We start from the raw sequence: 20193 nt of genomic DNA, 5'->3' as shown, positions 1-20193 counted from the left end.
GGTTCTACTAAGGTAGAAGTGGAGGAATTTTTTGAGGCTTTAGAGAAAGCAACTGACACGGTGAAAAAGAAAAAGTTGATGGGAAGTGATTAGTCAGTATATGCAAGTGGACTAGTTGTGAAAATAATTCATACTTGTGCTTACACTTGGATAAAGAGTTAAAATAAGAATTTAAGTATATTATTTCTGGGAAAACTCCCATGTTACTCCTCTTTATAAACTATTATAATTACAGCTATTTTGCCTGCTTCAGTTTAGGAGTACCCCTGTTTAAATGTCATTGGCTATTTACTCATGGATTCTTAGGGCATTATGAGTGTAGATGTACTAAAAAGTATATGTAGCCTAAGGAATAGAAAATTGCACATACCTTTTTCTGGGTGTTGTGGCTTTTCCTCAGTCTGCGATGTCGAAAACTGCAGAGTGTGTGGGGGGGGGGGGGGGGCAGTTTGGTAGAATAAGTTAGAAAAACCCAGGTTTTTTTCGTAATATATAGAAACATATACTTTTATATAGGGTGGGGAAAAAAGTGAAAGGGTTAATTTTTTAAAATAGGGAGGGGGAAGGGGAAAGGTGGTTGACGGGGTGTGGACCGTTTCGACTATTCGTGGTCGTCATCTGAACACATTGGGAAAGTGGAAGCTATGTCAGTTCGGGTGGGTGCTTCTGCTTTAGAGGTGTTTGTGTTGTCTCCTATTGGTCGGGGTTGTGACCTCAATTTTATGTTGTGAAGCTTCCAAACCTCGGAGATTATGTAGGGCCTGTGTACGTTGATAGAGTTCACGTCACACTTTATAGCTATTGTTTCCGATATTCTGAGCATTGTTTCATTGTCTTGTCTGTCTATTATGATGGCCTTGTCTATCTGCGGGGTGTGTTTTTGTTCAAGGGCGTGAACAGCTATTTCCGTTTTTCCTGTGTTTTGTATACGATTTTTCTTTTTGATGTTGTGTTTTTTAGTGTTTAAATGTTCTGGAATAGGGATGTTACAGTCACGGAAGTGTTCTTGTAGTCTTGCCCATAAAGACCTGATGGTGGAACCTGTGTAGGTGATGTCACAGTCTTTTTGGCAGGGAAATTTATAGACTACATTGTGCTGTTCAAATATTTCTTTTTGTGTGTGAGGTTTGGTGGGTTTTAGGAGGTTTGCCAGTTTTTGGGTTGTGGTGAATACCAGTTTGTAGTCAGTATGTTTGAAGATGTATTTATAGGCTTTGTATGTGTTTTGGGTGTATGGTAGTTTGATAATTTTTTGTGTAGGGAAGTTCGTTTTGGTGCTTGGGTTGTTTTGGCGGTTTTTTGCCATCTTGTTTGCGTAGTTAATCAGTTGTGTATAACATATAACAACTACGCAAACAAGACGGCAAAAAAACGCCAAAACAACCCAAGTACCAAAACGAACTTCCCTACACCAAAAATTATCAAACTACCATACACCCAAAACACATACAAAGCCTATAAATACATCTTCAAACACACTGACTACAAACTGGTATCACCACAAGCCAAAAACTGGCAAACCTCCTAAAACCCACCAAACCTCACACACTTTATGAGATAAAGTTATGTTTGATATTTTTTGGAATAAGTCAGTATTTTTAATCATAAATTTAGATGTGATTAATAATGGTTTAAGTAATTTTACTATGAATTTGGATAAAAATGACATGGTAGTGTTTTTAAATGAAATTATTGGGCAGCCCACATTGTGAATTTTGATTTGTTTGAATATATATGGAGTACAAGCAAGTGGTCTTGGGTACTGTTTTTTTCATTATTGTTTTATCTATCTTACTTTGATTTTTTAATTCATGTAATACATTATTGATCTGAGTGGTTATGCGCTTAGAAACCATATGCCTGGGAAAGGAGTGTCCTGCATTCGATTCCCATCACTGACGTGAGGAGCTTAGGATCTTTTTCAGACATAGCCAAGTTAGTCAGTCTTGGGCATGGACAGCAGAGTCTTTCTCCCCAGTTTATGTGGGGTTTTTCCTCCTGCAAGTAGGCAAACCAGCCCCATGAACACACGCTTCTACAGACATAGGATACCTCCTGGAATAAGGAGTAACCAACCTATTCCGCAGAATTTCAGTTCTGAATGCCTACACGGTAAAAAGTGTAGGTCTATGTGCGAGTGTGAATCAGGAGTGAATACATTATCAATCTGTTTTATGAGGTTAGAGTAGGGTCATTTGGAATTTTTTAGTACATCTTTTGATCATTCAAAATTCCTATTTTATTGTAATGATCATTTTATTTATAATGACCACTATGTTGCCTTTGTACGCTTTAGTTGATCATAATGTTTGGGTTCTTTTTTTAGTGATATCATAGCTTCCTGTAGGTTAGGTGCAATGTTAGACTATCTTTATTTTGCTGTTGATATTATTTTATGAAATGTTACTTCTTTATTACTAGGATCTGTTTCTACTTTAGCCTGGATTTCAATGATGATATCTTTGCTTAGTACATATTTTGGGGATCGTGCAAAATTTAAACCTTTGTTTAAAATGGTAATTTCATCAGGTGCAGGTTTATAGTTTAATAAATTTATTATCGGGTTATATTTTGGTGTAAACTGTGATAGTGTTTTCAGTAGAGTTGGAAGCTACACTGATTTTTATGGGGGTCTGTCATGGTGTTCCTTTTTTGTACGATAAATTTCAATTTTGTGTGATCATTAATTTGGGATTGAATATTTTCTGAAAGTTGTGTCCCAGCATCCAGACTTAATAACATTTTTACTCTATTTTTTGTCTATGAACGTATGAGTATGTCAGTTTTTTCCCCTTTGGAACAATCTCTTTTAAGGCCTGTTTTATAAGTGCTCTGTGTGCATGATAGCAAATTTTTTTATTGCCGGCAATTGATCTATTTTTGTGTACTCTTGTGGCATGGCATGACATGACCTAGACCCCATTTTCCCCCAAGCTCTGAAGATGACTTATGTAGAAATGTTTCATTAGTTCATTCTTTGTACACGCCCATTATGGGATCACTATGTATTTTTCTGTTTTTTAGTTTTCATATTTTTATATATTTTTATCTCTATTCTTATTCCTCCCCCCCACCTCTGAAAAAAAAAGTTCCAATCCATTTTTAATCGAATTAACAGTTCGAAAAATTGTTTTTTTAGTTCATTTCTATTGTTTTAAGTTATATATTTTTTACCAATTATATTTTTTGATGCAGTTTCATCAAAAATTTTATCGATTTAGATAAGTATGAAAACCTTTGCAATTAATAAAAAAAAAAATCATTTTTTTTTAAGGTTCCAGGTTTACCAACTCCCATTGAAAGTATGATTTTAAGGTATGTAAAAATGAAAGCAGATTGGTGGACTAATACTGCACATTATAATCGTGAACGTATAAGACGAGGAGCTACAGTTGATAAAACAGTCTGCAAAAAGAATTTGGGCCGTTTGACCAGATTGTACCTAAAAGCTGAACAAGAAAGGCAGCACAACTATCTAAAGGTAAAAGGCATATTTCTTACATATATTTACTTTCTGATTTTTTTCTCACTAAAAAACACACATAAACCACAGTGATAAGTTTAATACGTAAATATTTCATCCCAAGTATCTTGGGACATCTTCAGTACAGTAATGCAAACAATACTAGGAATAACATACAGTTAGGGTGCATGATTACAATGGAATCTCAATATACGTGCAGTAACGTGTTATAGAAGTAAATTAAAATATAACTGAAAAAAAGAAAAAATATATATATAATAAGAGACTATTTTACACAATTTTGTATGACAATTTCCCATACTTTAGGGATAGCAAGGAACTCGTGTTTTAAATTTGGTTTTACAAATTTAAATTGTCATACAAAATTGTGTAAAATAGTCTCTTTATATATGTTGTTATTTTATTTTATTTTTTTTCAATTATATTTTAATTTACTTCTATAACACGTTACTGCACGCATATTGAGATTCCATTGTAATCATGCACCCTAACTGTGTGTTATTCCTAGTATTGTTTGCATTACTGTACTGAGGATGTCCCAAGATACTTGGGATGAAATATTTACGTATTAAAACTTATCACTGTGGTATGTGTGTTTTTTAGTGATGAATTCACCACAGGTTTCATTATATTAAAAAAAAATAATTTTTTTTCTATTGTTCATACCTTTGAATGAAACATTAAAATTTGCCATGAAACAAAAGTGCAGTTTCTTAATATGGCATGAATTAGTTCATTCCATGAATACTTATATTTCACTTTTTTTATCACCTGGAAATGGTAATTTATCCTATCTTATCTTCTGTTGTTTATTCCTAAGTGATAAATAATCAGTTTGTTTAAATAGTTTTGACTTCAGTAAGAAGATTCACTTTTGGAATTACTTTTGGAAATGAAAATAATTTTCCTCCTTTCACAGTTATTAATTTCACAATGAGAATGGTATCGACTTTTCAGCAGAAGGTGAATTGGCAGTCTCATGGGTATTGGGCAGATGTTTCTAAGGTACTTGAGTTCTCCAGTAAAATAAACTGCGAAAGGACAAATGCAGTTAATGAATATAATATTCTAGCCTCATGTCTAAGGTGATTAGATGGAATCTCCTTATATATTATGTAAAGATTGCCTGGTTGTCTAGCTTTGACTGAGAACCAGACTTTAGAGACCAAGTAAGTAATGAAATGAATTAACACATCAGTGTTAGACAGTCCATGGAAATAAGAAATCATATAAAAAAAATTCCTGGCTTGCATTGTCGTTTTAGAGAATATAAGAAAGTTATGTTTAAAAGTAGCTAAACAAATTATAGGAAGAGTTTGGAAAGAATAAAACATATACTGAAAGTTAGCAAAATGTTTTAGATTAGGCTAGTGAAAAAGCTTAAAAATGGAGGAAGAAATGCCACAAGAAGAATTGAAAGATCTTAAAGGCGATATAAAAACTGAAGATAAGAAAGATGGGGAATGATTTTACCACTCTATGGATATTTTTGAATGTCTTGAGGTGGTAGACGACTTTCATTGCTCTGTGAAACTGCTATCCTTCTAATTTGGCAGCCTGAAGTTGCTTGATAAAGTTCAGTGTTCAGTTTTTGCACACACACTGCAGGGTATTCAGGTTATTGTGGATTAGTACATTCAAGAATATATTAATGCATTGTGGGTATATAGCTGTTTGTGAGTGGGATTCATATTCATGTAGAACTTTTAAAAAATTTTAAACAAAGTAAAAAAGAGCTATTCTATAGCTCTTTTTATATCTTGTTATCTCTTCATAGAGATAACAAGATATAATGCAGTCAGGATTACATATCAGTACTAGAGGTAGAAAAATTCATCAGAAATTTGGAAATGCAGCTGGAATAGAGATTTGATACCTGGAATGCTGAATTAGAAATATAAATTTTTTTTTTGTAATCTGGAAAGCTAGATCACAAGATCAAATGTTAGATGATGGAAGCCCAGCATTGACTGCACCTGTTTTTAAAAATGGAAAGCAAGCTGGATGTGAGAATATAGAAGAATTTGTTTACGGTCCCCTTGAATGATTTATGTTGGAATACCTTTTTTGCTTAACCACCCAACTGGCCAGGACGTATATATATATATATACGTACAAGTTACCATGGATGCGAAGTGCATATTGAAATTGTAATACCATTGATATTTCATTGAAATATGTGATGAATATGAAGTGTAGAGGAGTGATGTATTTTATCCATATTGATGGCGACGTGGTTAAAGCTATAAAATTTAAATACCAATTCCTATTCCCATGATTTCTCAGCTGTTCATTTTAAAGTGAAAATCTGATTCTAAATAACCCTTTTGGATTGAATCCAACTTAAGTTTTCCTTCCTTCCTAAGTTTTCTTACACTGATTTTTCGTAATCTTTTGTCAATATGCTTGCATAAATCTAACACTGATCAGTAATTAGAGAAATTCCTCTCTAATTCTTATATTAAGTTTTATTTTCCTTTTTACAGATGGATATTATGAGAGCTTTATTCCATTCCTCTAGGGTTCAGCCTTCTGAAGTATGGTACAACCACTGTAAAACTTTTTTTTCTTTTTCCATCTCCATATTTGAACATTTCTGGTTGAATATCACTACTCCAGCTGCCTTTCAGCATTTTAAGTTTTTGATGCCCTTTTCCTACCTAATTGTTGATATGAATTCTGGGCTACTTTCTACCACTGTTCTGTCACTGCTTGTTTCCATTTAGTAGTCTTTTAAAGTAATTATTCCAGATATTGGAATATCTTTATCTTCAGTTTTTGTCTTATCTGATTTCTTTTAGAGTATTCTGTACTCTATTTTTTAGCTTTTATAATATCATTTGGAACAGATTTACACCTATCTGACAATTTATATTGAATATTATTACCAGTCTTCCTATGATCTCTTTTTATATTGTAAACTTTTTGTTAACCTACAGTACATTAGTATTGTGGGCAAGCGAAGGATTTTTTATTTATTTTTGATTATTCTTTGTATTTTTATTTATTTTTGATTACATAGTCTGTAACTTTTTCAAGCCAATTCAGACTCCCCACCCTAGTAATTGGGATCGTGGTCCTACACAAGACAATGAAATTCTCCCCCCCCCCCCCCCCCATGCCCAGAGCAATTGCAATCATTCATGATCATGCAGGATTTGAACCTGCATCTTGGTTACAGGATGTGATTATATTGTTGTCTATAATAGCATTGTCAGTGGGGCTTACAAATGAGTGGCACTGCCAGCTGGATATGCAAATGAGACACAGCATAAAAATGGGCATTATTATTATTATCTGAGACCTCCAGGGAGTCAAGGACTCATCGAGGGAGGCCCAACCCAGCTATCATACCTTCCCTTAAATTCATTTACACTAGATGCACTCACTACCCCCTAAGGGCAAATTATTCCACTCACTCACTCTTTCTTGGAGAAAAACCTAGCTCTTATCCCTTTCTTGACTGAGAACAACCTTGACTTTCATGAATGCCCCCCCCCCCCATTCTCTCCCTGCCTTCCATATAATGAAAAATTTCATCATTTGAAATACTATAACACCCATTCAAAAGTTTATAGACCTCTGTCATATCACACCTCTTTCTCCAGTTAACCAGGCCTGCAATCCACATACTCGCAAACTGTCCTCATAATCTGAATATAATCTTTGTAACTCTTCTTTGCGCCTTTCCACAGCTTCTTTATCCCCTTTATAATTCTTGGAATATGGCTGCAAGTCATCATTTAACCAAGGAATCAGGTGATGGGTCATTGTAAGATTAGAGGCTAGCTAAAGTCAGACAGAGATAGCCAGATGTTTCGTCTGGGTCATTCTATGATTCACAGAGCATGGAACCAATTCCAACAGTCCCAAAAGCAGCATCCTGGAGATATAGTGAAGGAAGGCCACAGGCTACATTTGCAGTGGGTGACTAATATCTCTGATTATCTGCTTTTTTTTCTATGTTGGGTCCCCATATACGAGAGGTTGGCTGGTTAACCTATAGTACGTTAGTACCATATATGGTTAGTCGGTTTGAAAAGGAGAAACTTATTTACATCCATTTCCATTGTGCACAGAAGGTTTCACGAAGATGGATTCAGGTGACGTTAATCTGCATGTCCCTATTCTCATTCACTGGAGTGAATGTCCCTATTCCCTGGTCTATTCACTGGACCCCCAGACCATTGGGAGTCAGTATTGTTTACAAAGTCCCAATTTGCTCTACAAAGTGATACCAGGCATTCATTGATCTGGAGAGAACCAGACATATTATCCCTCAAATATCCATGAAAGAGATACTTATGATGGAGGTAAGTCATGGTTTGGAGTGTTGCATCTGATTGGTGGATGCATCCTTGTATGTGCTTCCTAGTAGAACCATGAATGTTGCAACTTATAGAGACAATGTTCTGCACCCCTATGTTTCCCCATGCAGATACAATAGGGGAGACATTACCTTGCAAGATGGTAATGCTCACTCTCATTGAGAGAAGCTGATGGACCAACATCTTCAAGAAGAGACTGTCATATATATGGACTGATCAGCCAAGTGTCCATATATTGCATGCTACTCTCATCTCTAAGCTTTGAGGGACTCAGGAGAGATTTGCAGGAGCAGTGGTTGTTGTTACCAATTGAACTCCCAGACACTATTATAGAGACAGTATGAAACATTAGGAGTGCTGTGTGTGTGGGGGGGGGGGGGGGGATTGACCACATTCCTTTTTGAGGCACTTTGATAATCTTATTTTAACCTCTTGTTTTTTATACATCTGTTATTACCTGTAGACTGATCCCTTCCCTTCTTTCTTTTCTTTTTGGTATTTCCCCCCAGTGAATCTTTTCTATTTTATTATTTCATTTTGTCTTATGCGGTGGGAGTCCCAACCCACCTGGCCAACATAGGATGAATTGGGGGCCAAAACTTCCCAGATATGTGGAAAGAGCCCCTAAAACCCTACCACTTTTTCTTTCATTACTACACTCCAAAATGCTAATATGGTTGTCGTGCAGAATAATCAGAGCCGTGTTCAGGGCTTAGACAGAGGGTCATGTTTGAGAAGAAGGCACAATTATGAAGAATATAAGAGAGGACATAAGGAACGAGGAATATAAGAGATTATATCCAGAAGTCAGAAGAGCCATCAGACAGGACTAGGAAAAGTTTTATACTAATAAAGGTGAAGAGATAGATTTCCAGATGAGGAGGCACAATTATAAAAGGATGTTTCATTTAGTTTGTGACCTAAAACACAAGTTTAAGACCAAATTGAATGTTATCAAAGACCGGAGTACAGCAGCACTAACAGAAGAAATGGAAAGAATACTATGAGGAACTGTACAGCAGAGTGGAGAAGGAAAATTTGGAGGAGCCCTCTAACCAGGAAAAGTTTGATTTGGAACCTCCTATGCTTGGCAGAGGTTGAAAGAACAGTTAAACAGCTTAACAACAATAAGGCCCAAGGTGTAAATGGAATCCCAGCAGAGTTAATTAATGCTATGGGGGATAAGAGTGTTTTGTAGATTGATTACAAGGATAAGGAAGATAGGATCATGACCTAGAGACTGGAAAAAGTCTGTTTTCATAATATTACATAAGCAGGGAGATACGAAGGATTGCAAGAACTACAGAACTATTAGTTTAATCTCTCATGCAAGATTTTATTAAAGATCATTCTAAATAGGATTGAGGCCAAAGTTGAGGCAAAGATATCTGAAGAACAAGCAGTTTTGCGAAAATTAAGAGTACCAGAGATTAGATTCTTTGCCTTAGACAAATCATAAAAAAGTACAAAGAATTTAGACTCCCTATGGTAATGTATTTCATAGACTGCTTTAAAGCTTTTGACTGTGTTCAGCATGTGGAACTGTGGAAGTAATGAAAAGAATGGGTTTTTCTCAACACACTCTCAGGTTCATAGCTAAATGTTACAGTGAGCAAGAAGCCATGGTAAGAACAGGTGTTGGATTAACTGATTGACTTCAAGTTGGAAGGGGAGTTAGACAAGGGTGCCTACTTTCTCCTCACTTGTTTAGTATCTATACTGAGGACATCATGCATGTAGCATTAGATGAGCTCAAGAAGGGAATTAGGATAGGTGGTAGATTGATTAGTAATCCAAGGTGTTCTGATGATACAGTACTCCTCTGTTGTGACAGGGAAGAACTAAATCAAATCCTAGACAAAGTTAACAAGATCAGTAAGAACAGAGGACTTCAGCTCAATCCTAGCAAGACAGATTATTGTTCTCCAAGGAAATACGGACAAGGAAGCTCCTGAGAAACAAGTATATCTTAATGGAAAAAGATTTTAAGAAGTCAGCAAGTTCAAGTACCTGGGCTCCATTATTAATGTGAAGAATTGCTATTCAGAAGAGGTCAAAAGAAGATTAGGAATGGTTAAAACAACAGTCAGAAGCTTGTCTAAAATCTGGAAGGATGAATCTATCGTCATGGGAACAAAGTTGAGGATTTTGGCTGCATCTGTTTTTCCAACAGAGACTTATGGATGTGAGACTTGGAACCTAAACAATTTCTGATAGGAAAAGGATAGCTGTTTTTGAGATGTGGCTGTTGAGGATATTATATACTGAAAGATGGACTATTGGATGAGTGCTAGAAAAGATCAGTAGAACTTTTAGGCTCCATAATGATATTGAGAGAAGAAAGTTGAAATACTTTGGATACATTGCGAGGATGAAAGGTGAAACTTCTCAAAATAGTAATAGAAGGTGAAGTAACTGGGGAAAAAGAGGAAGTGGTAGATCATCAGTGAGATGGATGGATGAATAGTGTAACTGATCTTCAGAGAGTTGAAGCATCAAGAAAAGCATACAACAGGACCACATAGCAAGGATTGGTGTGGCACATCACTGAGCATCAGAGTGACTATACAGTATCTGTTGATGTCCAGTGAACAGATGGATGGATAAATTCTTGAAACCTGGATGTATCTTCATGTGAAATGTTTTTTGGTGTTTTCGGGCCAATTAACAAAATCTTCAAAAACAGACAAGGACAATGCCACAGTCTTCATGAATGTTACACGAAAAAAAAATTAATTCTGCCAAATGATAAAATACCTATATACCACTAAACTGCAACCCAACAAGATGGTTTTGCATCAAAACCAACAGTATGATTAAAGATTTAGTCTTTGATTTTGATAAATATATTAAATATCATCAGGGAAAAGACGGAGTAGCTATAGTTTTCAACACGAAATGTGAAGCTTTTCTCTAATGGCAGGCAATAACAAGTAGTGATGTGGGCAAATATCAGAATGGGGATTGGACAATGAGACTTATTTGAGCCTATGGTCCCAAAGAAGATTCTTCTGAGGTAGAAATCGAGGAATTTTTTGAAACTTTAGAGAAAGCAACTGACACAATGAAAAAAGAAAAGTTGGGTTCTTGTTGGGGATCTAAATAACAGAATAGGAAATTATTGTCAGACATGCAAAAAATATTTTGGAAAAATTTGGAGAAAAAAGCAAAGCTAATAAAAATGGCAAATACCTGTTGGATTTCTGCTCAGGACATGGACTGGTTATTACTAACACCATGTTCCAACATAAAAATGTGCATAAATTACCATGGAGAGAAGAGGCAAGGAATAAGAAAAGTTTCATTTACTATGTTATTGTTGATAGTGATGTTTTCTCCCTGGTGCAGGATACTAGAGTCACAGAGGATTGGAAATTGGAAATGATCAACATTTAGTCTTGAGCAGGAAAAAATTGAATTTCGTTGAATTATGTGGAATAAGAGAGAAGTTAGTCAAACTACTAAATTAGCTGTATACAAGACAGTGTTCAAACCAGTTTTAACTCATGGATCTGAGAGCTTGGTTAGAAATAAAACACTTAAACCACAGATATGATAGTCCTGAGAGATTAGGAGCATGAACAGATGGCATCAGAAGGGCAATATCATATTAAAAATGAGGACATTAGGAAAGATCTTGACATTGTTAGCAGAGCTGATCTCAAGTGGTATAGTCACTTAAACAGAATAGGAGAGAAAAGATTAGCAAAAGAAGTGTTCTCTGCCAGTCAGACAGGGAGAAGACCAAGAGCGAGACCAAGATATATGTGGATTGATACAGTAAAAAGTGCCTTAGAAGACAGAAATATATGATCTGATAATGTTGTAGTCTTGACATTGGTTTGGAGGAAAATTGTTGATAGAATGTTAGTAAATGTAAGTTTTCATGTACGAGGGTGGTCTGAAAAGTTCTAGGCCTAACAATAAAAAAAACGAATTTGTAATTTCAAAATTTTTATTTTTCAACATAATCTCCCTTAAGGCTAATACATTTATTCCAGGGATTCTCTAGCGCCATTATCCCGTCCCTGTAGTGGTTCTCAGTAAGATCTGCAAAATACCCCTTTACAGCTGCAATCACCTCTTGATTCAAAGAAAATCGTTGACCAGTGAGTAAGAGTTTTAGTTTTGGGAAGAGATAGAAGTCAGAGGGAGCAAAATCTGGAGAATAGGGTGAATGCTCCAACAATTCATAGTGCAGATACCTTAATTTTCCCATTGTCAAAACACCGTTGTGGATTGTCCTGATGAAAGGTGACTTTTTTCTTCTGCAAACCGGGTCTTTCTTCACAAATTTGTTTCTCTAGTCTGGTTAAAAGATCAGAATAATATTCCTCAGTTATTGTTTTACCCTTTTCAAGATAATTAATAAACAAAATGCCTTTAGCATCTGAAAACACCAATGCCATGACCTTTCCTGCTGATGGAACCGAGTTTGTCTTTGGTGCTGAACAGCCAGCTTCTGTCCACTGTTTTGACTGCTGTTTGGATTCTGGTGTGTAATGGTGAATCAAAGTCTCATCCATAGTAATAAATTGACACACAAAATCACTTGTATTCTTGTTAAAATGTTCCAAACACTGTTCAGAGATTTTAATGTGAGTGTGTTTTTGATCTGCTGTGAGCAAGTGCAGCACCCATCTTGCACAAAGCTTTTTCATTTGCAATTCTTCATGCAAAATATATCCTACACATTCTTTTGAAATGCCTAGTCTCAGCAATTTCGCCTACTTTGACTCACCAGCCATCCAATGCCAAATCATGCACTTGATCAGTGATTTCAGTATTGTTACACTTTTTGTACGTCCTTCTCATGGATCATCTTCAAGGATGGTACGGCCACATTTATACTCAGTAGCCCATTTCTTAATTGTCGAAAAGGAAGCAGAAGAGTGCCCATAAACTTTTATGAACTTCTAATGAATTTCTTTTGGCATCAAACCTTCTTTTACAAAGAATTTTATAACCGCACAATACTCAATTTTATTCATTTCAAGGGATTAAAAGGACAACACTTTTGCTTGAGACAGCTGTATAAAACAAACTACTTGATACAATGACTTGCAGTTTCACATGAATTCTTATGACAGATGTACCAAATTTGAAAAAAAAAAATATTGTCAATAGTGTTGCCATCTGTGAAGGCCGAGAACTTTTCAGACCACCCTTGTAGTACTATCATATTCTGTACACTCCTTGAGTGTACATGTCAGGAATTTGATGATGATGGTATCATTAATTTCCTGATATGTACTCTCAAAGGGGATGTTCAAGCAACTATGGCAGCACTACACGATTAAATTCACATTATTAATATTAATCTCCTGTCACTATTTTTCCTCGAAATTAATTGTCATCTAATTATTACTTGTTAATCTATTACCTGTCAACACTCCAATATTGTAAAATCTAATACTTTCTTCAACAAGGGAACTTCTGATTGATTCAATCTACCTATACATTGGTCTTCGTTTAAGTCTTTTTCTTGCCTTCTTGGCATCAAACACCTGTTTTGCTCGCCTTAATTTTCCCATTTTGTGCAAGTAACCTACCTCCTTACATTAAACCTACTCTTACAATGTTAAGTTCCTTCCTAATGTCTTCATTTTTAATATTTTGACCATTGATGCCATCTTTTCACTCTAATTTTTCCGAGAACTCTCATATATTTGATGGTCTCTAATATTTGATGAAATGCTTTATTTCTAACCAACTCTTGTGTTCATAACTTAAAACTGGTTGTACACTGTCTTATAAATTTTTTCATATAAATTTTTATTTCATATAAATTTTTTCAACTGGCTCCTCACCATACTAAAGTTTCTTATGCTGTTGTCTATTTCCATGTTTAATTTGCCATCTTCACTAAAAACTGTGCCTAAATAGCTAAAGTATTTTACTATATCATTCCTTATATATTGAATGATGCACATATCTACACAATAGCTTTTAACACTAAATTGAAGCCATCTTGACTTTTCTTTCAATTGTTATCCTGCTGATCTTTTAATTTGCTCAGGAGTTTTTCATGATTGGTTTTCAAATGCTAATATTTTCACAGGTGGAGGTTAACTGATGTCTATATAGAAACATCACCAATATATGAGTACCATAAGCTTGAAAAATCAGATGTTAGACAACTTTCTAGTAGTTTTTTACACTATAATAAAACTGAAGTTATCCACAAGAGTCATTTTCTTTAAAAAAAAAAATGTTTGTGAAGATCTGTTACAGAATTCTAATTGAATAGAATTGATAAGCTTGATTGTTGAATCTCAAGTGTGATTATGTTAAACTTCCTTGATTGTTGGAATCCCCTATACACCACACACTTATATATTTTTATCCAGTTTAATTTTTTGACATGGATTGCATATGTTAAGTAAAATTACCTAATTGATTCATTTCGAAAGTTTAAAAGTAAATATTACATATTTTAAAATTTATCTTAACAATTCTAATACAGTATGGTTTAAAAAAAAAGTATTGAACGACATATCTCATACCACGTGTACTAAAGGAACGAGGGGTGTTGAAGTTCAGTACTTTTTTGTACCATATTGTTATAAACAGGAATAAATCTCAGTTTTAATACCATTTCCCTTTTTTCAGGATGGGCCATATATTAGTGCAGAAGAGGCTGTGGCTATATATACAACAACTGTGCATTGGTTAGAGAGTAGAAGGTTTTCTCCAATACCATTTCCCCCTCTCTCATATAAACATGATACAAAACTTTTGATTCTTGCACTTGAAAGGCTAAAAGAAGCTTACAGGTAAGTAATGTAAAGTTCATTAGTCTTCATTTTCGAAACTGGATTTTACAACCATGTTATAACTAACTCATTTTATTATCCCAACGTATCGATCTTCATATATGAAGATCATCATATGGAGCATACACAAATATACAAGACAAGCTGAGTTACGTTACAAACCGTAAGCTAGAGAAACAATGACTTAATCACATGTTATTCTACTGGCATGACCTTTAGTGGAAAAAAAAAAAAAATTATAAATTACATCAAGCTAGATTTAATTTAAGATAACATGAATAAACATTTTTTCTTATAGATAGTTTTCTTTCAGTAACAATGATGTCTTAATTTTAGTATTACGATTGTTAATTTTGATTTAGGATCCTGGATTTACTACAGTCCTGTTTATAGTTGTTCTTAGAGAGGAAGGTTCCATGGGTCGAATATATGCCTTCCATATGTATGGGATTTTTAGACCTTCATTATTGTTCAGATTGGGGTGGTTGATAATGATCTCACAGGCTTCCTTAAATTTGCATTCATACCATGTTTGGTGTGATGTAGACAACTAATGCTTTTCCAGTGAATTCTATGTAAGGTGTTCAGGGCATGATCAGAAAGGCCAGCTTCACCGTAATTATTATATTTGATGTATCGTTTATGTTCTTTTTGTCTTTTTGTTCTTTATTAATTGTGCATCCTGTTTCTCCTATATATGGTATGTTACAGGTGCAATGAATACAGTATACTCCAGGGTGGGCCAGCAGGGGGGGGAGTGTCTTTGGATGGGTTGAGTAAGCTTTTTAATTTTGCAGGAGGGTTTAAAGGTAGTTTGAGGTTGTATTTTTGTAGTACTCTGTTTATTTTGTCTGTTGTCCCTTTAATGTAGGGAATGCTTATAGTTTTGTTGTAGTCTGGTTTGTCTGTTTTTTATTGAGGTCTTGTAAAGAATTTTGTTATTAGTGTTTTGGCTGTACCCATTTTTTTGGAAAGTATTACTGATCACTTTAAATTCATCTTTCAGTGGCTGTTCACTGGAGGAGATTTTTAGAGCCCTGTTTTTTTAGAGTATTGATGACACCTAGTTTTTGTGTTGGTTGGTGGTAGGAGTTGGTGTGTATATATTGGCCAGTATGTATCGGTTTTCGGTAAACCGTGAAGGAAAGATTGCCAGAAGGAAGACATGTGACAAGTGTATCTAGAAACGGAAGTGGTGTGTTCTGTTTTTCAATCTCAATTGTGAATTGTATGCGTTTGTGTTGTTTGTTTAGATGGCTAAGGAATGTGTCTAGTGTCTGGCGACCATGGGACCAGATCGCGAAAACGTTGTCAACGTATCCAGACTTTGGGTTTTAAAGGGGAGGAACCTAAAGCAAGTTGCTCAAAATGTTCCATGTAAAAATGCGCAATGGGGGGGGGGGCAGATAATGGCGAGCCAATGGCTGTTCCTTCTTTTTGTAGGTAGAAAGAGTTTTGCCATACAAAATAACCGGAACGTAATACATGCACAAAGAGCGCCATGATGTCTGGAGGGAATTTGTTCTGTAAAAGAAGGATTGTGTCATTGATTGGTACATTCGTAAAGAGGGCAGAGATGTCAAAACTGACTAATAAATCATCTTTTTCTAATGTAATGTCTTTGATGATGTTTATGAAGTGTTGTATGGTTTTGATATAGGAGGGGGGAATGACCTACCAACACCTTGAGTGTTGCCGCTAATTTTTTGGCTAAGTGATAAGTCGGGCTATCTATCCCTTCAACTATAGGCCTTAACGGTGTGTTTTCTTTGTGAATTTTCAGTAGTCCGTAAATTCTTAGGTTACGAGTGTAGCAAGGAAATAGTTTTTTGACCGTATCTTTGGACGATGTGGTAATTGACTTAAGTAGTTTCTCTATTTTATTTTTTATTCTATTGGTTGGGTTATAGTTAACTAATTGGTATGTGTTATTGTCTGAGACCAGCAGATTCATTTTTTCTACATAAGTGGTTTGGTTTATAATAACAGTGGCACTTCCTTTATCTGCTCTAGTTATTATGTTGTTTGGATTTGGCTTTAGTGATTTCTTCACTGTTACTTCGTGTTTGGTTAGGTTACTTGTTATTGTTTTGTTATGATTTAAAAGCTGGCGGCGGTTTCTAAACGTTTTTTTTTTTTCTGCTATGTTATTTGGGATGAACCTTAGGCCTCTTTCAATATTACAAATAAATTCAAGTTTGTTTATCGATCTGGGTGTTACAGCATAATTTAAAGCTTTATTTAGTATCAAGATTTCATCTTTGTTTAAAGCATGGTTGGATAGGTTAACGATGTTACTGTTACCTGTAGGCGATTGGTGGCTCCTATTGTTTCTTGCTTCTGGTTGGTTGGTTATTGTTCACTGTGGAGAAATTTGAATATGGCGACTGGTTCTGTCGAACTTTTAGTCTTTGGAATTTGGAAATTAGGTTTTCTTTCTTCATTTGGAGGATGTGGTTCACTTTTTTCCGTAATCTTTTCGAGATCATCCAGATATCTGCGTTTATGTAGCTTTAAAGTTCTGTTTTTTCCTTTTGTAGCTGGTTTTGTGTAGCGACTAAGTTCTTTCTGGTAGCTCAAATCTCTTAGTAGTGCTGTCTCCATGTGGAAGTATATTCGTTGCGCCTTTGAGTTGCATTTTCTCTTTAGCCTGATGCAATTCAGAATGACCAGTCGATTGATAAATTAGAAACATGAATCTTCAGCTTACCGCATTGATTGCATCGCTTGTGGGTCGAATCTCCATGAATTGTCATAAGCCTTTCTTTTAGTTTTATACGATGATCAACATTCATTTTCGAAATTATGGATTTTACAACTGTGTTATACAACCGTGATTTTTTCACTAGAGGTCATGCCAGTAGAATAATAACATGCGATCAAATCATTGTTTTACTCTAGCTTACGGTTTGTAATGTAACTCAGCTTGTCTTGTATATATATTTATGTATGCTCCAGGTGATGATCTTGATACAAAGATCGAAATGTCAGGATAATAAAAAGAGTTAGTTATAACACTGTTGTAAAATCCATAATTTCGAAAATGAATGCTGATCACCATATAACACTAAAAGAAAGGTTCATAAGTCTTTGATGCTGAAGGGATTATACACAAATATCTTCCATAATATTATCATTTATTTTCATGTGTATTGAGACAAAATTTTAAAAAAAGTACTTTATATCTGTAGCCCTTTATATAAACCTGTGAGCTACTAGAAAATCCAAATGGGACTTAAAATCAGCCAAATAGTATCATACACATTATTTGTTCTGCATTTGATCTTGAATTTAAACCCCCCCCCCCCCAACTTCAGAATAGCCATGTATGAAATTTTATCATATTTGCTTCAACATTTCACTGTTTTGTAAAGTTGCTTGCATTCTTTCATTTATTGCTTGGCTTTAGCAGTTCTGAATTTTTGCTTCTTCTTCCTTTTTCTCTCTTTGACCTTGCAGTGTCAAGGTTTTCTATTCATTTAACCACAACTGTACACAAAGATAAGGTGGTTAGCCCTATGCCTCCCAGTGTATCTTGTGTCTGTAGAAGCGTTGAGTTCTCAAGGCCGGTTTGCCTGGTTGAGGAATGAAAAAACCCCAGATAAACTGGGGAGAAAAACCTTGCAGTCTGCACCCAAGACTGGCTAACTTGGCTATGTCTGAGAAAGATCCTAAGCTCCTCACATCAGCAATGGGAATCGAACCCAGGACACTCCTTTCCCAGGCATATGGTTGTGAAGTGCATAACCACTTAGCTAACCGTGCGGACCTGAATTGTTGCTTCAACTTTAAAAATTTGGGCAGTAGTTTGGTAGTATGGGTAATTCTTGACTCTTAATGTTTTAGATAATATGTGCAAAGGATAATTTGTTCTTGACCTTTGATTGATTCTTTCCTGCAGGCTTTTGTTGGCATGACACTTTTTTTTTTTAATGGTAAATATATGATTATTTTATTGATATGATACTGTTCTGCTTCACCAGTATACTGTTTTCATCCCCAGAATAAATTATTATACAGAGACATCTCTGTAAGTCCAAACACTCATTGTGGAAGACCCAACTTACCATTTATTATAATGTGCATTGCAAACCCCCCCCACCCACGAAACTCATTCACCACTGAGAGAGCACTTATAATTCTGAATACTCGTTCATAACTGTCAAAGCAAAAATAATCTAGTTCTCATGCCATTACTAACCACACTGTTACATAATCTCCTGAGTTGATCCTATTTTCTCTTCCTACTTATTGTGTATTGAAAAATTTCTTCTGCATCAGTCTCATAAAATCCTTTCAGTAATATGTATCTGTGCATGTTACTAAATAAATTTGTAATCCATACAACTTCAATTTGTCCTCCACATAAAGTGCATTTCACATACCCATCACCCAACATACAGTTATTCACCTCTGGATCTTCTCTACCACTTCCTATCCTGAATAAATCGAGATGATTGAACTTGTGCACAGTAATTGAGATGTGGCACTATCAGAGCCTTATAAAGAGGAATAATAATTTATCTCAACTTGCAAGTGTGTTCCTCAATATTTAAGCTATCTTATAATCTATTTTGCCCACTTCTTCAGTATCTCCTCTGAACTTTAACTTCAAATCCATGATCACCATCCTAAAATCCATAGTTTCATCAGTTTCCTCCAGAGCATTTCCAGTACAAAACTGCTTGTAATCTTTCCATTCCATAATGCATAACCTTATGCTTTAAATTAAACTATTTATTTGATCTTCTTATTAGATTCTACCTCACACCAGATGGCTTCAAACTCACTGCCACATGAAAAACTGTTACCAGTATTACAATCATAGGTCTCAACTCTAATTGGATTCAAGTTATCTGATATCATTAGCAGCACATTCTCTCCTCTCCTATCCTGTCTATCCTTCATAAAAATACTGTACTCTTTACACTTGATACAAGTTTGTATGTCTGATAGCCAAGTCTCACTAATGCCTACAATCTGAAGTCCTAACATATTGACCAAGGCAACAAACTCTATCCCTTTGCTTCTGATACTCCTAGCATTTGTGTACAGACATAGTAAGCTACCTGCATATTCTTTTGTATATTCTTGTCAGTAGTCTGTGTGACACAGTTGGACAAATTTCAGATCTCTGTTCTTCTCTAGTGCTTGATATATGCAGACATTTGTGGTTCCAAACCAGACGAACACAAAGTCAAAATTGTTATCTCCTCATAATCATTCCCATGATAATGCTCATTCCTGTCATTAACACAGATGTGTATCATTGTCGCTCTTACACACACATTCTCACCGTTCCTCCCATTATAATATAGTTTTCTGACTCTCTGTGTTAGGTATCATATCAGCATTAGTTTTTCAAGATTCCTGATACCAAATGCATTCAAGTGCAGGCCGTTCCTCTTACACAAAGTATCGCATTGTATCATTGTTGCCTTACATACATTCTCACCATTCTTTCATTATAATATAGTTTCCCCTGACTCTCTGTGTTAGATATCATACCAGTCATTAGTTTTTCAAGACTCCTGATACCAAATGCATTCAAGTGCAGGCCGTTCCTCTTACAGAAAGTTAATCTTCTGTCAAGCTCACTCCACAC

The 20193-nt window shown here is 35.3% G+C and overlaps 1 protein-coding gene across 1 annotated transcript in view; it reads left to right on the top strand.

The window, feature by feature from the left end:
• Positions 1-20193, top strand: part of Prp8 (pre-mRNA processing factor 8) — a 411861-nt gene that overhangs the window by 169452 nt on the left and 222216 nt on the right. Inside the window, exons 15-16 of the mRNA XM_090407427.1 lie at positions 3275-3481; positions 14425-14588. Of these exons, the coding sequence (XP_090263553.1) occupies positions 3275-3481; positions 14425-14588 (371 nt within the window). The remainder of the gene's footprint in view (positions 1-3274; positions 3482-14424; positions 14589-20193) is intronic.

The sequence above is a fragment of the Typopeltis vanoorti genome, chromosome 17 (genome assembly GCF_054136105.1).
Source record: "Typopeltis vanoorti isolate ZY-2024b chromosome 17, IOZ_Tvanoo_1.0, whole genome shotgun sequence".
Classification (NCBI taxonomy): domain Eukaryota; kingdom Metazoa; phylum Arthropoda; class Arachnida; order Uropygi; family Thelyphonidae; genus Typopeltis; species Typopeltis vanoorti.
Note: the sequence above shows the minus strand (reverse complement) of the source record. Positions and strands in the feature narration are given on the sequence as shown.